Raw genomic sequence first — 13937 nt, 5'->3', positions numbered from 1 at the left:
ACTGTTCATTCTTACACTGTGGCAGTGCTGTTTATCTGAGAATGGCTGTTGCTCCATATTCTCAGTTTAGTTATTTCTTTGTCTCTGCAATCAGGTGGGGCACAACAGGTTTAACCAGTACACTTCACAAAGTGTTCGGTAACCTGTCTCGACAGCTCCACACACTCATATATCCCGTACTCTAGTGGCAAATAACTATAATTGATAAAGCACAGGGCAAATGCTGATCGTGCATAAGAATATGTGCCACAGGATTTGTGAAAGTGAACCAAACCACTCAACTCTATGTACAGCAGCCATACATGGTTAGTCCCAATGATTTAGCACAGACACTACAGTCTGGAAATAGAATAGAATGGAGGAAGGAGAAGAATTGCTAAGGAATTTAGAGCAAAATGATTATTCTAGATATTTAACTGGTGGTTTTGAGAACTCCATATTCCCATCATTACGCCTTTTAATAACCACATTAACAGCCACTTTACAATCTGGGGCATCAAGGTTGATCTCAAGTTTATTGTACATTTACGATGCGGCAGAGGAGCACAGCGTTCAAAACCCGGAAATGGAGGCACTGGGGGTGGGCCGATGGCCAAGGCGCAGGAAAGCGAAGAGAAGTGTGTCCGGCGACTAAAGCTAATTCCCAGAGGAGTCATCACTGTTCCTGCGGGTTTAATTGACTGAAATAATGGTACAATCGAAACGTGTAAATGTTTAGAAACATTTAGCGTTTGGTGCACATTGGAAGGATTGATCAGGACGCGCACTGGGAGGGAAGAAAAAGCTGACAAATTGTACTCGACCTTGTTTGCACGACTTTTTAGAGTTTTGTGTTGCTCGTTATGCTTACATGTATTATTGGCATTTTATACATATGTCTATATGCCACTTTCTTCTGATCATTTTGGACATATGGCTAGCAGGGACGTGGTCCAGAACTTTTTTTGAAAGTATGATCTTTTGTCACAAAGGACTAAGTCATAAAACTAGAACGAGACCTTGAATTCCAGTCTTATTTACTGTGGTATCTAATGATGACTACATTTTTGGACGCCATTTGATACTTGGCGCAGGATAGACAACGACAAAGGAACCACAAGAGCTCAAGTTTGGACCCCTAATGACACAAGAAGGAGCAGTATTATCTGTATAAATTGCATGTTTCGAATGTCAACATGACAGTTAAACTGGACTTCGAAGAGTGCTTAAAAGACTCCCCCAGGTTCAGGTAAGCCACCCTTAAACCACGGTTAAATGTGTTACAAATAATGGAACTCTCAAAATAGCGCTTGGTTAATCTTCAGTTGGTCCAGATCTTCAAGATAGTAACAGCTCTAACAACACCGCCTAGATTTTATTAGTTTCTGGCTGTAGATCTGACGTTTAAAAGTTATTTAGCACAATGGAGAGGGCAAACCTAATAGCCTACAAGAGTTGGAAACACTGACGTTAACTTCTCGCGAAAGAACTGCGGTCCATGGACAGGTTGTGCTGCCCCCCCCCCCCGGCGCTGGAAAGAATGAGTGGGATTTTCAGGACACTCAGGGAATCACCACTGGTGACAGCAAAGGGGAGGGGAAAACTCCTTAACTATGCACGCTTGGAGCTTGGTGATTGTTCCTGTTACTTTGGGAGTGACTTTAATGCTGCTAAAAACACACCGTGATATTAGCATTTAATGTTTTCACTTTATATTTTTCAGACTTGCAAAATTTTGTCCTTGCATAGAAGTATGTCCTTTTTTTACTGATGGACTAATAGGGTTTAAAGATTGAGCGTACAGTGCCGAAGCTGTCTGTAGCAGATCTGTGTGTGTGTGTGTGTGTGATGCTGCAGTGGGTTACAGAAGTAGGCCACAGTCAGACAGACAGAAATGCACATACCTGTATGCGCGCAGACATTCTCTGCATCTCTGCTTATGTCTGCATACAGAAATGTTAGATATAAACACCTTGTAATCTTTCCGCTTCAAGAGCCACTCAAACATTTATAGCTATACACAGCCACTTATGTGAAGGAAAATGGAATAACAGTGGTAGTGACTGAAAGCGGGAAAGAGGCCTCTGACATAAACATAGTCCAGGCTAAGTTAACTCTAAGATGCTGTCTCCCGTTGCTAGGTAATGACTTGGGTGGGGGTGGGGGGGGTCAGGAAGTGAGCTGATACCAAGATGATAAACAAGAGACAGGAAGTGTGCTGTCAGAGGAGGATCACTACGGAAATGTAAAGACTGTCTCAAGCAAATTCACATTTACAGGCAGACAAACCAGGCTAGTTCAGTTGCATCAGAAACTGAATAATTATTATGTTGGGATTTTGCAATACTCGGGTCATTTTACACTAATGACAGTGTTCTCATTGCAGAGTTATTTAAGATTTTTCTTGAGTTTTCTTCTCCCTCTTCTTTTCTGTCTACAAGTCCACAGCTTTACATTGAGAAGAGAAAAAATGGTTGTCAAATCTCTTTCTCTCAGTCTCCCTTTCTCTGCTTTGTCCTGTGTGTTTGTGATATCTAGTGGAAACCGCAGGACCTGACCTGAACATTGTGCGTTTGTGAGTGTTTGTGTGTACATGATGAATAAGAGGAGATATTGACTCACTCACGCATATGCATACAAACACAAAAAAACATGGAAATTGTTCTTGATTTGGCAAATGGGGTGTGAATGTGAGTGGGGGTGGGTGGGTGTGTGAGAGAGAGATTAAAAAAAAAAGGTGTAAGAACTACAGCTTGAGATCACTGGGTTTTCTTTTTATCAGGGCAGCCATTGAGATGGTGGAGGGCAATGTGAGTGAACTGGAGACACGTCTTGAAAAGGTGAGAGCCAAAACCCAGTGCAAGTGAGAGACCTATTAACAACCAGTAATCTGCTCTTTGATGGACTTTTATGAAAACAATATTTAAAAAAAAAACAAACACACACACACACACACACTCCACTGTACACTTATAATGAACTCCAAATGTCAGATTATCCATTTTGAGAGAAGTGCCATTCTTTCCCTTATGTTCCTTTCCAAGTGATGTCTCTGTGAAGAGAGGTAGTATTCACTTCTTTTGCAGGAACCTGAAAGAGGAATTATCAGTTCAATAGGTTTTAACCACTCCTGTTGAATTTCCTGTGAACAATCCACAGTAAAGATCCATAGCACTTCCTCCTTTGAGCTATTGCACTGATAATGAAGGTCAGGATTTGTGTGTGTGTGTGTTTCTGTCTCTGTCTCTGTGTCCATGTTTACCTCTGGGGGGGGGGGGGGGGGGTGCCTGTGTCTCTGAATGTGTGTACCTATTTGTTTGACTGTCTGTCTGTCTGTGCCTGTCTCTTTTTGCATTTGTACAGCTGGTGAAGCAGTGTAACTCCATGCTGGAAGCAGGGAAAGTGTACTGCCAGAGTAGTAAGAGCTTTGTGAATGGGCTTAGAGAGCTGGGACACTACTGCTCTGAGGACAGTACTATGGGGGTGAGTGCCTTTGCTATTACCAGTTACAGTTTCACTGCTGTCACTGATGTTGTATCAGTATTGTCACATGGATTTCCAGGTGCCTGGTATCCACCATCCCATTTGGAAAAAAGAACATGAATTAGAAAAGGCAGATTTAGTCATTTAGTCAGTCTAGTCATTCTTCATCCATGCATGGTTGGCATAACCAGTTAGTAGGTGGCCCTGATTAGAGCTCTCAGAACCTTAATCGGGGTAGCTTGAGTCCATTGAGACTAGTTCAAGTTTAACCACATAGTCTGGCCCAGAGTGGAACGTTAGAATGTGATAACTCATATTATGAATACGAAGAGGACCTTGTGACTGTATTATGATCACGTTTGGCCAGTACATACTGCATGCAGAAGCAGCACTGTTATATAACACAGTGCACACCAGAGGAATCTGTATTCATGTATTCATTTGGATATGAGTTTAATGAGGTCTATAAGGTTCTGAATCCCATTCCCATTTTGTGGAGCATGTTGTGAGGAAACTGCTGTCTGTCGGTGAGAGTGTAGAAGTCTTTAATGAGGTTGTTGTACACTTTTGGTTACTCCTTCAGGACTGTTTGGAAAAATTCTCCAAGAAGCTGTCCATCATCCTCAGTGCTCAGGAGGTACAGTGAAACACTCACATTGGCTTTTTCCACCGTTGTTGATGGCAACCATAAAACTATGCCACCATGTCTCCATAGTAACCACTGGGCCTTTTCTCTCTCTCTCTCTTTCATCATTTCTTCCTGGCAGGAACTTATTGAAGCCACACAGAAGTCAGTGAAACTGAAGCTTCAGGGTTTTGTGAAGGAGTAAGTTCCCATAGAATTTACATATTGAAGTCTGTGGAGTGCTGATTTTATGTTGCCACCCCTTTGTTGCGTTTTTGATTTATCGTGATGATTCATCTTTGAATGTTGTGGAATTGGCAGGCAGTGACTCAGATGTTCTGTACAATGGGTTGCTAGTGAACCACAATTTTAAATATACAAATTAATAACACAAATGTACATTAAATTATCTCTTTCTCACCTTCTTTCTCTCTCTTCTTGGCTATGTGTATGTGTGTATTTCTCAGCGATGTCAAGCATTTTAAGGATGTGCGTAAGGAGTTTGAGCGTAACAGTGAGACTCTGGAGGCAGCGTTGGGGAGGAATGCACAGGCGCCTCGGGGGAAGCAGCATGAGGTTGAGGAGGCCAGCCAGGCCCTCCTCACTGCCCGCAGAGCCTTCAGATCAGGGGCGCTGGACTATGTCCTGGAGGTGCACGCTTGCATGCATTCTTACATTCCACATGTACACACCGGTGACTTTGCATATGATCATGAACTGTGACCATAAGCACACGCATGCGCACAAACACACAGGGAGTGAAAGATAACCAGAATAGTTGTGGGGGATTTTTAATCCATCAGACCCTTGCTTGCTTGCTTGCTTGCTTGCTGTGAGCTATGCGGTCATCACACCCACTGCAATTTTGTAGACAGGTGCCATTTTGTAGACAATGACACGCAGGAGCTACTGCAGCTCGGGTTCATACCTGTGCCTCAGAACAGACCAGACTGCAGTTAGTAAAGGGCATAAATTGCCTCCAGGTACAAATTTGCATCAAAATGGCACAGGAGTATTTATTTTCATTGTGTCTCTGTTTCTCTGTCTCTCTCCCCAAATTAGATCAACGTCATTGAATCCAAGAAGAAGACTGAAATCCTGTTGGTGGTATGTGTGTTTATGTAATGATCACTGATGTAAGGATTCCTAAATAGAAACTTTGGTTAGCTAAAAATAAAACACACGATCAACCCCGATTTTGTGTGTGTGTGTGTGTGTGTGTGTGTGTGTGTGTGTGTGTGTGTGTGTGTGTAAAACAGATGCTCTCTCTCATGGAGGCCCAGGCTTTGTTCTTCCAGCAGGGCCACCAGTCTCTCACAGAACTGGAGGAGTACCGCAAGCACCTCGGCGATGAGGTTAGTCAGACAGACAAAATTCAGCCACAGAGGGTAAAGGGACATGTTACAGTGTGCTATGAGTGTTGACCTAAATACAGATTTTATTATATTTATTAACTTTAAGGGTCAGATGGAGGGGGGCGGTTCTACAAGCATCCCTTCTTTTATGCCATCACATTCCCTGAAAATGTGATGGCACAGGGACAGACCCAGAGCATCTATCACTACCGGAAGTTAGCAGGCGTAAAGCAGAAACAGGAAGCAGTGCATATCGTACACCCTTTCAGTTGTGCAGATTTTCTGCTTTTCTTATAAATCAGTGGCTGACGAACCTGTCTGTTCAGATTTTCACATTAAACATAACTTTATGAACTATAGTATATTTAGGTTAGTTAGAAAATACAATAAATAAATATTATAATCTTTGCTTGTATATTATTAAAGATGCCATTACATCTTGACTTAGGTACATTCTATTTCCTGGTTTAGGCCAGAATAAAAAGATCACCTTTTAGAATGCACACTGAAGCCTACCCAAGCCTTCTCTTCTAGTTATCTAGTATGTGAGCCGTTTAAAACAGGAAATGCAGTAACCTTCTACTGGTCTGTGAAAGCCACAAAACTTCCTGCCTACACAGGAAATGGTGACAGGCTGAGTGAAAGGATTATATCAACATGACTCTTCTTTCAGAAGAGGTTTTTAAAAAATATCAGTATGTTGTAAACTAAAAGAAGGGTTGAAAATGAAAGAAAACTACAAAAAAAGTGCTAAAAGAGGGTTAGAGTTCAGCTCGGAGTTCCTGGAGAGAGGAGGGTAAATTGAGGGTTATAAAATTGACTCATAAACTTGTTGATCTTTCTGGACATTCTAGAGAAGAAAGGGTCAGCATTTCATTTTAAGGAATGTGGTTGATCTCATGAGTATGCAGAGGCCAATCTTCGCTTACGTGTAAAACATCCTTTTCATTCTTGCATTTAATATGCATCTAGATAGATTTAAATTTATATTCCTTCTCTCTCGCGCTCTCTCTCTCTATTTTATTATATACTTTTTTTGTTTTGAAAAAAGGGTGTTTTGAAAGGTGAAAAGTCTTTTTACACCCCCCCCCCCCCCATCTCACTCCAGCACACAAAACTAGTTCTGAATTCTGCAAGAGAGAAAAGGGACATGGAACAGAGACATGCAGCCATCAAGAAAAAGGTGCTTCTCTCTCTCTCTCTCACACACACACACACACACATATACACACACACACACACACACACACACACACACACACACACACACACACCAGTCTATTAGAGCAGTAATAATATGCTAACATGTCTTTGGTGCTATTATCAGGACATGTCTTATGATGACTCAGTCATGGATTTTAACCTGGATGCACCCACTGGCATTGCAATGGAGGGATACCTCTACAAGAGAGCCAGTAATGCCTTCAAAACATGGAGCAGGTACCAGCCAGCCCTCTCCATTCCACCTCCCTTAGCGCCTTGTTATGATATCAGTTCATTAGGCTAATTTGTATCTAGCTTTAAATGAATTTGATTTTGGAAAAAAGCCCCACACTTTTAGATGGTCATCTCTGTCTCGCCATTTGCTGTGTCCAAACATGTTCTTTAGCCATTGTAAAATGTTATGTTGTTGGGAGTTACAGTGTTTTGTATGCATTTGTTAATTTTGGTGTTTGTGTGTGCGAGCGCATCCACACTCATGCATGGCTATGTTTGCTGCAGACGCTGGTTTTCCATTCAGAAGAACCAGTTGGTCTACCAAAAGAAATTCAAAGTAAAATTTTCAAAACATAAGCTTCTTCAAATTTTAGTCTTCAACCAGACATGCACTTTCACTCACTCACATATGTTTATTCACCAGGAGCAACCTACAGTGGTGGTGGAGGACTTGCGTCTGTGCACAGTAAAACCGTGCACTGAACAGGAGAGACGCTTCTGCTTTGAGGTCGTCTCTCCCGCCAAGTGAGTGTGTGTGTGTGTGTGTGTGTGTGTGTGTGTGAGCATGAGCGTTCACTAAAACTAGAAAAAAAAGAAATAAAAACTATAAATGGAATGCAATTTATGATTCATGCAGAGCTGTGGTTAAAAGGCCGTGGGACATATAGGACCAACAGATGATATGCCAGATGTCTCGTGCACAGAAAAAAAGAGACTTGATAACGCTAACTACCAATGATTTCCATGCATGTGTGATATCCTGACAGAAACACCACTTAAACATTATTACCTGCCATGACAAAATATTATTCAGTAGAAATTCTCTTATTAAAATGATCAAGCATCAAAACATTACGGGCAATAATATCAGAATAACTGTTTAACTACCTGCCTGGTCATGTACAGTGCATTAAAAAATTAGAGAAATTGGTTTGAAACTTGGCTATACTTATTCTCTCTTTAGTAGTTTCCTACTAAAGAGAAACTTTAATTCCAAGCTGTGTTTTTGTTCAGTCAATAACATTTCATTTGTGTGCACTGCTGTTCAAAGATTCAGCTGCATAAATTACCATAGTTATTAAAATTAAATTATTGCCGTGTGTGTAGGAGTTGTCTATTGCAAGCAGATTCGGAGCAACAGCAGCAAGGTTGGATGAGTGCAGTTCAGAACAGCATCGCCTCAGCATTTCAGGAGAGGAGAGAGGATGCTCTCAGCCCCGTAAGACACCCACACCCACACCCACACACAGGCATGTGGAGCTGCTAACTGCCAGCAACTTTGTGCTTCCTCAAGTAATGTGCAGCACCTACATTTGAATGTAGAGGTATTGTGTGTGGCTTTTGACACACACAATATGAAAGCCTAATTCCAATATAATTAGTTTTACCAGCATTTCCATAGTTGCATATTTGATGATTGCGCGTGTTTGTTTGGGTGTGTCTGTCAGAGGGAGCGTTGCAGTTCTGTGTCTGGAATCATGAATATCGGTGGGGGGGAGCAGCAGAACTCTGGCTGCAAAGCACTGGAGGAGGTGCAGGCTATCCCAGGGAATGGGCACTGCTGTGACTGCAGAGAACCTGGACCTGACTGGGCGTCCATTAACCTGGGCATAACACTTTGTATCACCTGCTCTGGAATACACAGGTAACACACACCTGGTACGCATATACAGAAACACACACAGATGCTGCTGTAACATTACACACATCTATATTTTCATCCCTGCAGGAGCCTGGGTGTCCACTTCTCTAAAGTGCGGTCTCTAACTCTGGACTCCTGGGAGCCAGAACTCGTTAAAGTGAGAACACACTTGCATGCTCTCGCTACTTTTTCTTTTCTCTTTAATCTTTTTTCCTGTTTTTGGAAATCTAACAATATACATCCACACCATTTTCATGCTTCCTATGTTCATACTTTCTTTTTCTCCCCTTAGCTGATGTGTGAGTTAGGAAATACAGCCATTAACCGAATCTACGAGGCGCGCATTGAAGAAATTACTATAAAGAAACCACACCCCTCCAGTCCCAGGTGAGCTTTTTCTCCTGTCAAATATGCTGTATGAATCTAAGATATGTGACTTTTGATCACTGGCCTTACACACCATTACAGACATTACGTGTTTTTGTAACAATGTACAGTGGATTAGTATCACTTCTCAGCCTGCCATTGAACTGGTCAAAGTAACTTCCCTATGCTCCTTTGTCCTGCTTTAAAAGGAATGGCTGGTAACACCAATGTTTAGATTTATAGCTGTTACTGGTGATAGCTTTACTGTAGTTACTGGTGATATAGCCACAGATTCTGATGTGTTAGTGTTGGTTTTACACCTATTACATCAGAAACTGCTTATTTTAGTTTTTTAGGTGTGTATGCTCTTGTTACAGAATAATAACTTGCACTCTTCTTTTTTTTAGGCAGGACAAGGAGTCATGGATCCGCTCGAAATATGTGGAGAAAAAATTTATCCACAAACTTCCCGAAACAGGCCGTGCTCCACCCCTGCGACGTTCCAGCGCACGCCGTAACCGAGCAACAACACAAGAAAGAGAGGGCACACGTCCCGCTCTAAAACCCAAGCCAAACAGAGCCACCCTGCCACGCCTCACAGGTTTTACACACACACACACACACACACACACACACACACACACACACATACACACGAATGCAAACAGATACACATGCTGCACACATGGTTTGGTGACACATCAGTAACTGTGAATCTGTGTGTCTTCTCCAGGCCTTACCCCAAGTGAAATAATGAAGACCACTACTGCTCCTCCCAAAGGTCTCACACACACACACACACACACACACACAGAATAATACTGTTTATTGTGTATTTTCACAATCACAGTTTTATTAGTCCTTGGGTAGAAAACAATTTACTATCTACATATTAAAACTGAAATGCCCAATAGCTAAATCAATCATTCTGACAGGTGTTTTGGCCTAGAATTCCTGAACTGACACACTGATCAAGCATGACAGGATTTTTCCCCTGTAGTAACAGGCAAAAACCAAATGAGTTACAGCAGTTTCTGATAATACACAACAGAATAGGAAAATAAATGTACAGGATTAAGAGTTGAATGGGCAACAATGAAGTGTTTTACTCGCACGTGTAATGCTCATCATTTATGCATTCACACTGATGGACACAGTAATGAGATGTCATGCAGAGGCCTAAGCCAAACTACTACTCACTACCAGCCTGTTTCCCTGCAGATGAGGAAGAGGAGGACTTGAGTGGTCTTCATCCGGGCGCTCTACTCTATAGGTCTGCAACGCTGCAGCACTTTCCGGTCATGGCCGACGCATTGGCTCACGGAGCTGACGTCAACTGGGTTAATGTAGCCGAGGACAACAAAACACCACTCATACAGGCAGCTACCGTGGTGAGTGTGTACGGAGGATAGTTGGGTGCTTATTTGTTTGTGAAAGTCTGGTGAGTGTGGGTTTGTGCATATTTCTGTGTTTTGTGAGTCAGCAGCATAAACTCTCACAAAAAAGCCTCATATAAGCAGCATCGGTGTAAATGTGTTGTAACAGGAAGTAGCACCACCGGTTTACCAGTGTGAAAAATGTGTGGTGTTCTAGAGACAATGCTTGTATCTACTTACTATGCATGTGTGGGTGTGTGCATGAATGTGTGTCCTGTATTGTTAATAATATGAAAGTGAGGGTCCTTTTAATGTGTCTGTGCAGAATTCTCTGGCAGCATGCGAGTTCCTGCTGCAGAACGGTGCTAACGTCAACCAGGCTGACTCTGATGGAAGAGGACCCTTACACCATGCTACAATACTGGGACATACCGGGTACACACCTGCATACAGACACACGTTCAGCAGTACAAAACTAAGCAAAGGGTAATGGAGCTACTATAGGCACAGCCCTTCCTATTTGATTATTGTCTCTCTGTGTGTGTGTGTGTGTGTGTGTGTGTGTGTGTGTGTGTGTGTGTGTGTGTGTGGCAGGTTGGTGTGCCTGTTTTTGAAGAGAGGAGCAGACTATAATGCCAAGGACATCAACGAGAAGGACCCAATCACCATAGCAGTAGAGAGTGCCAACGCTGACATTGTTACTCTGTGAGTGCGGGGAGGGGGGTGTAATGAACAGTGTAAAGAAGACTGACAAAACAAAAAGAAAATGCAACATTTCAGAAATTGCAGCCATAATGTTTCACTCTCGTGGCTAACTTCAGCTGTTGAAACCCAAAGCTTATAACATAAACAGAATAACTGATTTGAGACTACCGGTAAAGGAGTTTCCATGCTGTTACAAGGATGCTGTTTACAAGGACATACTGTTGACTGAAAGACTGATCAATGGTTATCCCTTTGCCTTTTTCTTCACAGCCTCAGAATAGCCAAGATGAATAAGGAGATGCGGGAGATGGATGGCTTCGCCCAATCAGGTCACTCGGAAGGGCTAGGTTGTGCTGGGGGGAGTGGATATGGGGACTTGATTGGACAAACTAAGAAAAGCTTTCAGGCATTTAGGAACCACCTTAGGCACTGAACAAGCAAGAACTTTGGTTAAGATTCCTGAAATTATTGGACATTTTGAGGACTGGATGGGGAAATGCTGCTTTAGTGAATACATGCCATGTGGCAAATCTCTTAATAAACATGACGAAGTTGAAAAAGTTGTAACTTGATTTAGCTGAAAATCAAGTTACAATTAATATTGAACACCAAAGACCAGAATAGGTAACAAAATGTGACAATGTTGTAGAAATCATATTCCAAGAGTGCAGCAAGCTACAGCAAGTTAAGAATAGTAATATTGTCATAATCCTGTGTAAAGCGCATTCATGTTTCATGCAGTAAATATGTACATAGTTAATGTATAGAGTCATGTACATTCTTTGTATTTCATGTAAACAAAAAAACCAAAACAAGTTTATATGTCAGAGGAAGGCTTTTGCTAACACTGCCTTCCATGGAAATATTAAGATGGGGAATGTAGTTCTAGGAAATGTATAGTTCTATAGTGCTATAGGTCTGGTGAACAGGATTCAAAAGTTTAGGCCTTGTGCTTATTCTTTTGTTTATTTGCCATTTAATTGCAGAGGTGCACAAATATTTGGTGCTATAGGTAGATTGTTGGGTTTTTTTTTTAAATGAAATGGATAAATGGCTTTATCCAAATTCCAACGTCACTGAAAGTGACCTTTAGGACTATTGAATATTTGTGTGTTGGAGTGCCATTGGTTCGATTCCTATTACTTATCTAGTGCCAGGTATTTGCAGTTCTGCAGCAGGACAATTTTTGCATCTGCAGCTTGCCTTCATGTCAGTGTCTCTCTCTGTGTGTGTGTGTGTGTGTATCGCTCATTGTGTGTGTGTCCTGAGATGGACGGCCAAGTGTCCACTGCTTGCAGTGTGTGTCATCTGTGCAGCGTGCCACAGGTAACGGATCTGGCATGCTGCCATGCTTTCGCATCCTTTTCCTCTTCTGCTACTTGTTTGTCTGGACCAGTAGCATTAACACTTTTATACTTAAAATAAACACAGTGTGGACTGTCACCACCACTCTGTCCCGTAGAGCCTCTGGTCCACCTTGTATACCAGCATTTTAGGAAAAAGGAAAATGAACATAAAAGTGTTAATGCGACACACTAATTTTACTTATAAATGCTTTTCTAACATTATTTTCAGAAGACTGACCACTGAAAATACAAGATGCACTCTTTTGTTCTGACCTTTTTAAACCTTTAATTTACCTTTTATACTGGACCTGAATTGCCTCACCCAGATTCTACTCACTCTCATTTATCTTTTTGGCATATTATAACACACTGTTGCTCTGAGCTCTGCAAGTGTGAGAACAAATCAATAATGTGTGTTGTGTTTGCATGTGTGTGTGTTTGTGTGTCTGTGTCTGTGTTTGAAAAAATTGGGGACAGATTACACTGCATTGTTTCATGAGGGATCAGATTTACAAAGGGACAGTGGCTGCATGTTACAAAGCAGTGTGTATTTACCGGTTGAAATGTACTAACATGTTCTAGCATTTCATTACTTAATATTGCTTAATCTTGATTAGATTAAGATAGGAAGTGAGGCAAAAATCATCACTTTTAACTTGTGGAAATATAATTTCATACTAATGAGGAGGAAATTAAATTCATTCCCCTCTCTTCATCTCAACTGCCCTACCTTCCTTTTGCCCCCTCTACAGGTGATGAGACCTATCAGGATATTTTCAGAGACTTCTCTCAAATGGCCTCCCACAACCCAGAGAAGCTGAAGCGCCGCAGCACTGACATTAAAAGCCCATAACCACAAGATGGCACTGCTGTACAGGTTTTTTGTTTTCCAAACACGCAGACACACAGAGACATGACCTCGGACTCATTTGTTGTTCTCTTAGGCGAACAGCTCATTTCAGTTTGTCAGCGTTAGTGGGCGTTACGACAAAGATGCAGTGTTTGACAGAGTGACATCACCGTTTTCTTAAGCCACACTGGCTCTGGCTATGGACATTGTTTAAAATCACACCGATCAGGCTCTTTTTATATTTTTATTACAGGAATATTGCAAAAATGTTTAAATATTCCTCAAACACAAGGAATGAACTGAATTTTAGTGAAGTTAATTTTCTTTGGGTCAGAGTGCTTTTACTTCATCCTCTTATGAAACACAGTGTTATAGCAGCATATTCACATCTCATGTTAGATGGGTGGTAATAGAAGAATCTCATGTTTTTCATTTCCTTTTCATAAGAAGTTTTCCCCCATTGTGTAAGAATCAAGTTTCATGTGCATGACTTGTTTGAGGCCACGAAAGATCTTTTCAGGGAAGCAGTAGATAAATAAACCCGCTTGCTCAAACGCATCTCCCAACAACTGACTTTTTCTACCTAAAGATTTTCATAGTCCTTAAATGTACTGCATATCTATCTACCATGTTATTTGAACACACTTGAATACGTGTAAGAACAGATAACAATATAAAGGTTGTGTGTTGCATCATTTGATTTAAAAAAAAAAGGGGGGGGGGGGGCTGTGGTGGACTTTTTTTTTTTTAATCACATCCCTGCCAGAGGTTCA

The 13937-nt window shown here is 41.6% G+C and overlaps 1 protein-coding gene across 3 annotated transcripts; it reads left to right on the top strand.

Annotated features, from left to right (window-relative positions):
• Window positions 1-390: 390 nt before the first annotated feature.
• acap1 (ArfGAP with coiled-coil, ankyrin repeat and PH domains 1) lies at window positions 391-13722 on the top strand. Of its 3 annotated transcripts, none has more exons than XR_014115926.1 (23): window positions 392-1228; window positions 2762-2819; window positions 3343-3462; window positions 4046-4099; window positions 4230-4288; window positions 4555-4738; window positions 5150-5194; window positions 5347-5442; window positions 6551-6625; window positions 6770-6882; window positions 7165-7216; window positions 7304-7404; window positions 7987-8098; window positions 8328-8524; window positions 8609-8678; window positions 8814-8908; window positions 9295-9488; window positions 9621-9668; window positions 10109-10278; window positions 10589-10698; window positions 10858-10968; window positions 11239-12294; window positions 13067-13722. XR_014115926.1 is itself a non-coding variant. In XM_027031344.3 (23 exons), the coding sequence occupies exons 1-23, from the start codon at window positions 1176-1178 to the stop codon at window positions 13165-13167; spliced, it is 2277 nt and encodes a 758-aa protein (XP_026887145.2). In that variant the 5' UTR covers window positions 396-1175; the 3' UTR covers window positions 13168-13722. The 3 variants fall into 3 exon arrangements, 1 of the variants encoding a protein (XP_026887145.2); XM_027031344.3 differs by having other exon boundaries at window positions 396-1228; window positions 11239-11297; XR_014115927.1 differs by lacking the exon at window positions 3343-3462 and having other exon boundaries at window positions 391-1228.
• Window positions 13723-13937: the final 215 nt, after the last annotated feature.

The sequence above is a fragment of the Electrophorus electricus genome, chromosome 13 (genome assembly GCF_041902795.1).
Source record: "Electrophorus electricus isolate QZ-2024a chromosome 13, ASM4190279v1, whole genome shotgun sequence".
In the NCBI taxonomy this organism is placed as follows: domain Eukaryota; kingdom Metazoa; phylum Chordata; class Actinopteri; order Gymnotiformes; family Gymnotidae; genus Electrophorus; species Electrophorus electricus.
Note: the sequence above shows the minus strand (reverse complement) of the source record. Positions and strands in the feature narration are given on the sequence as shown.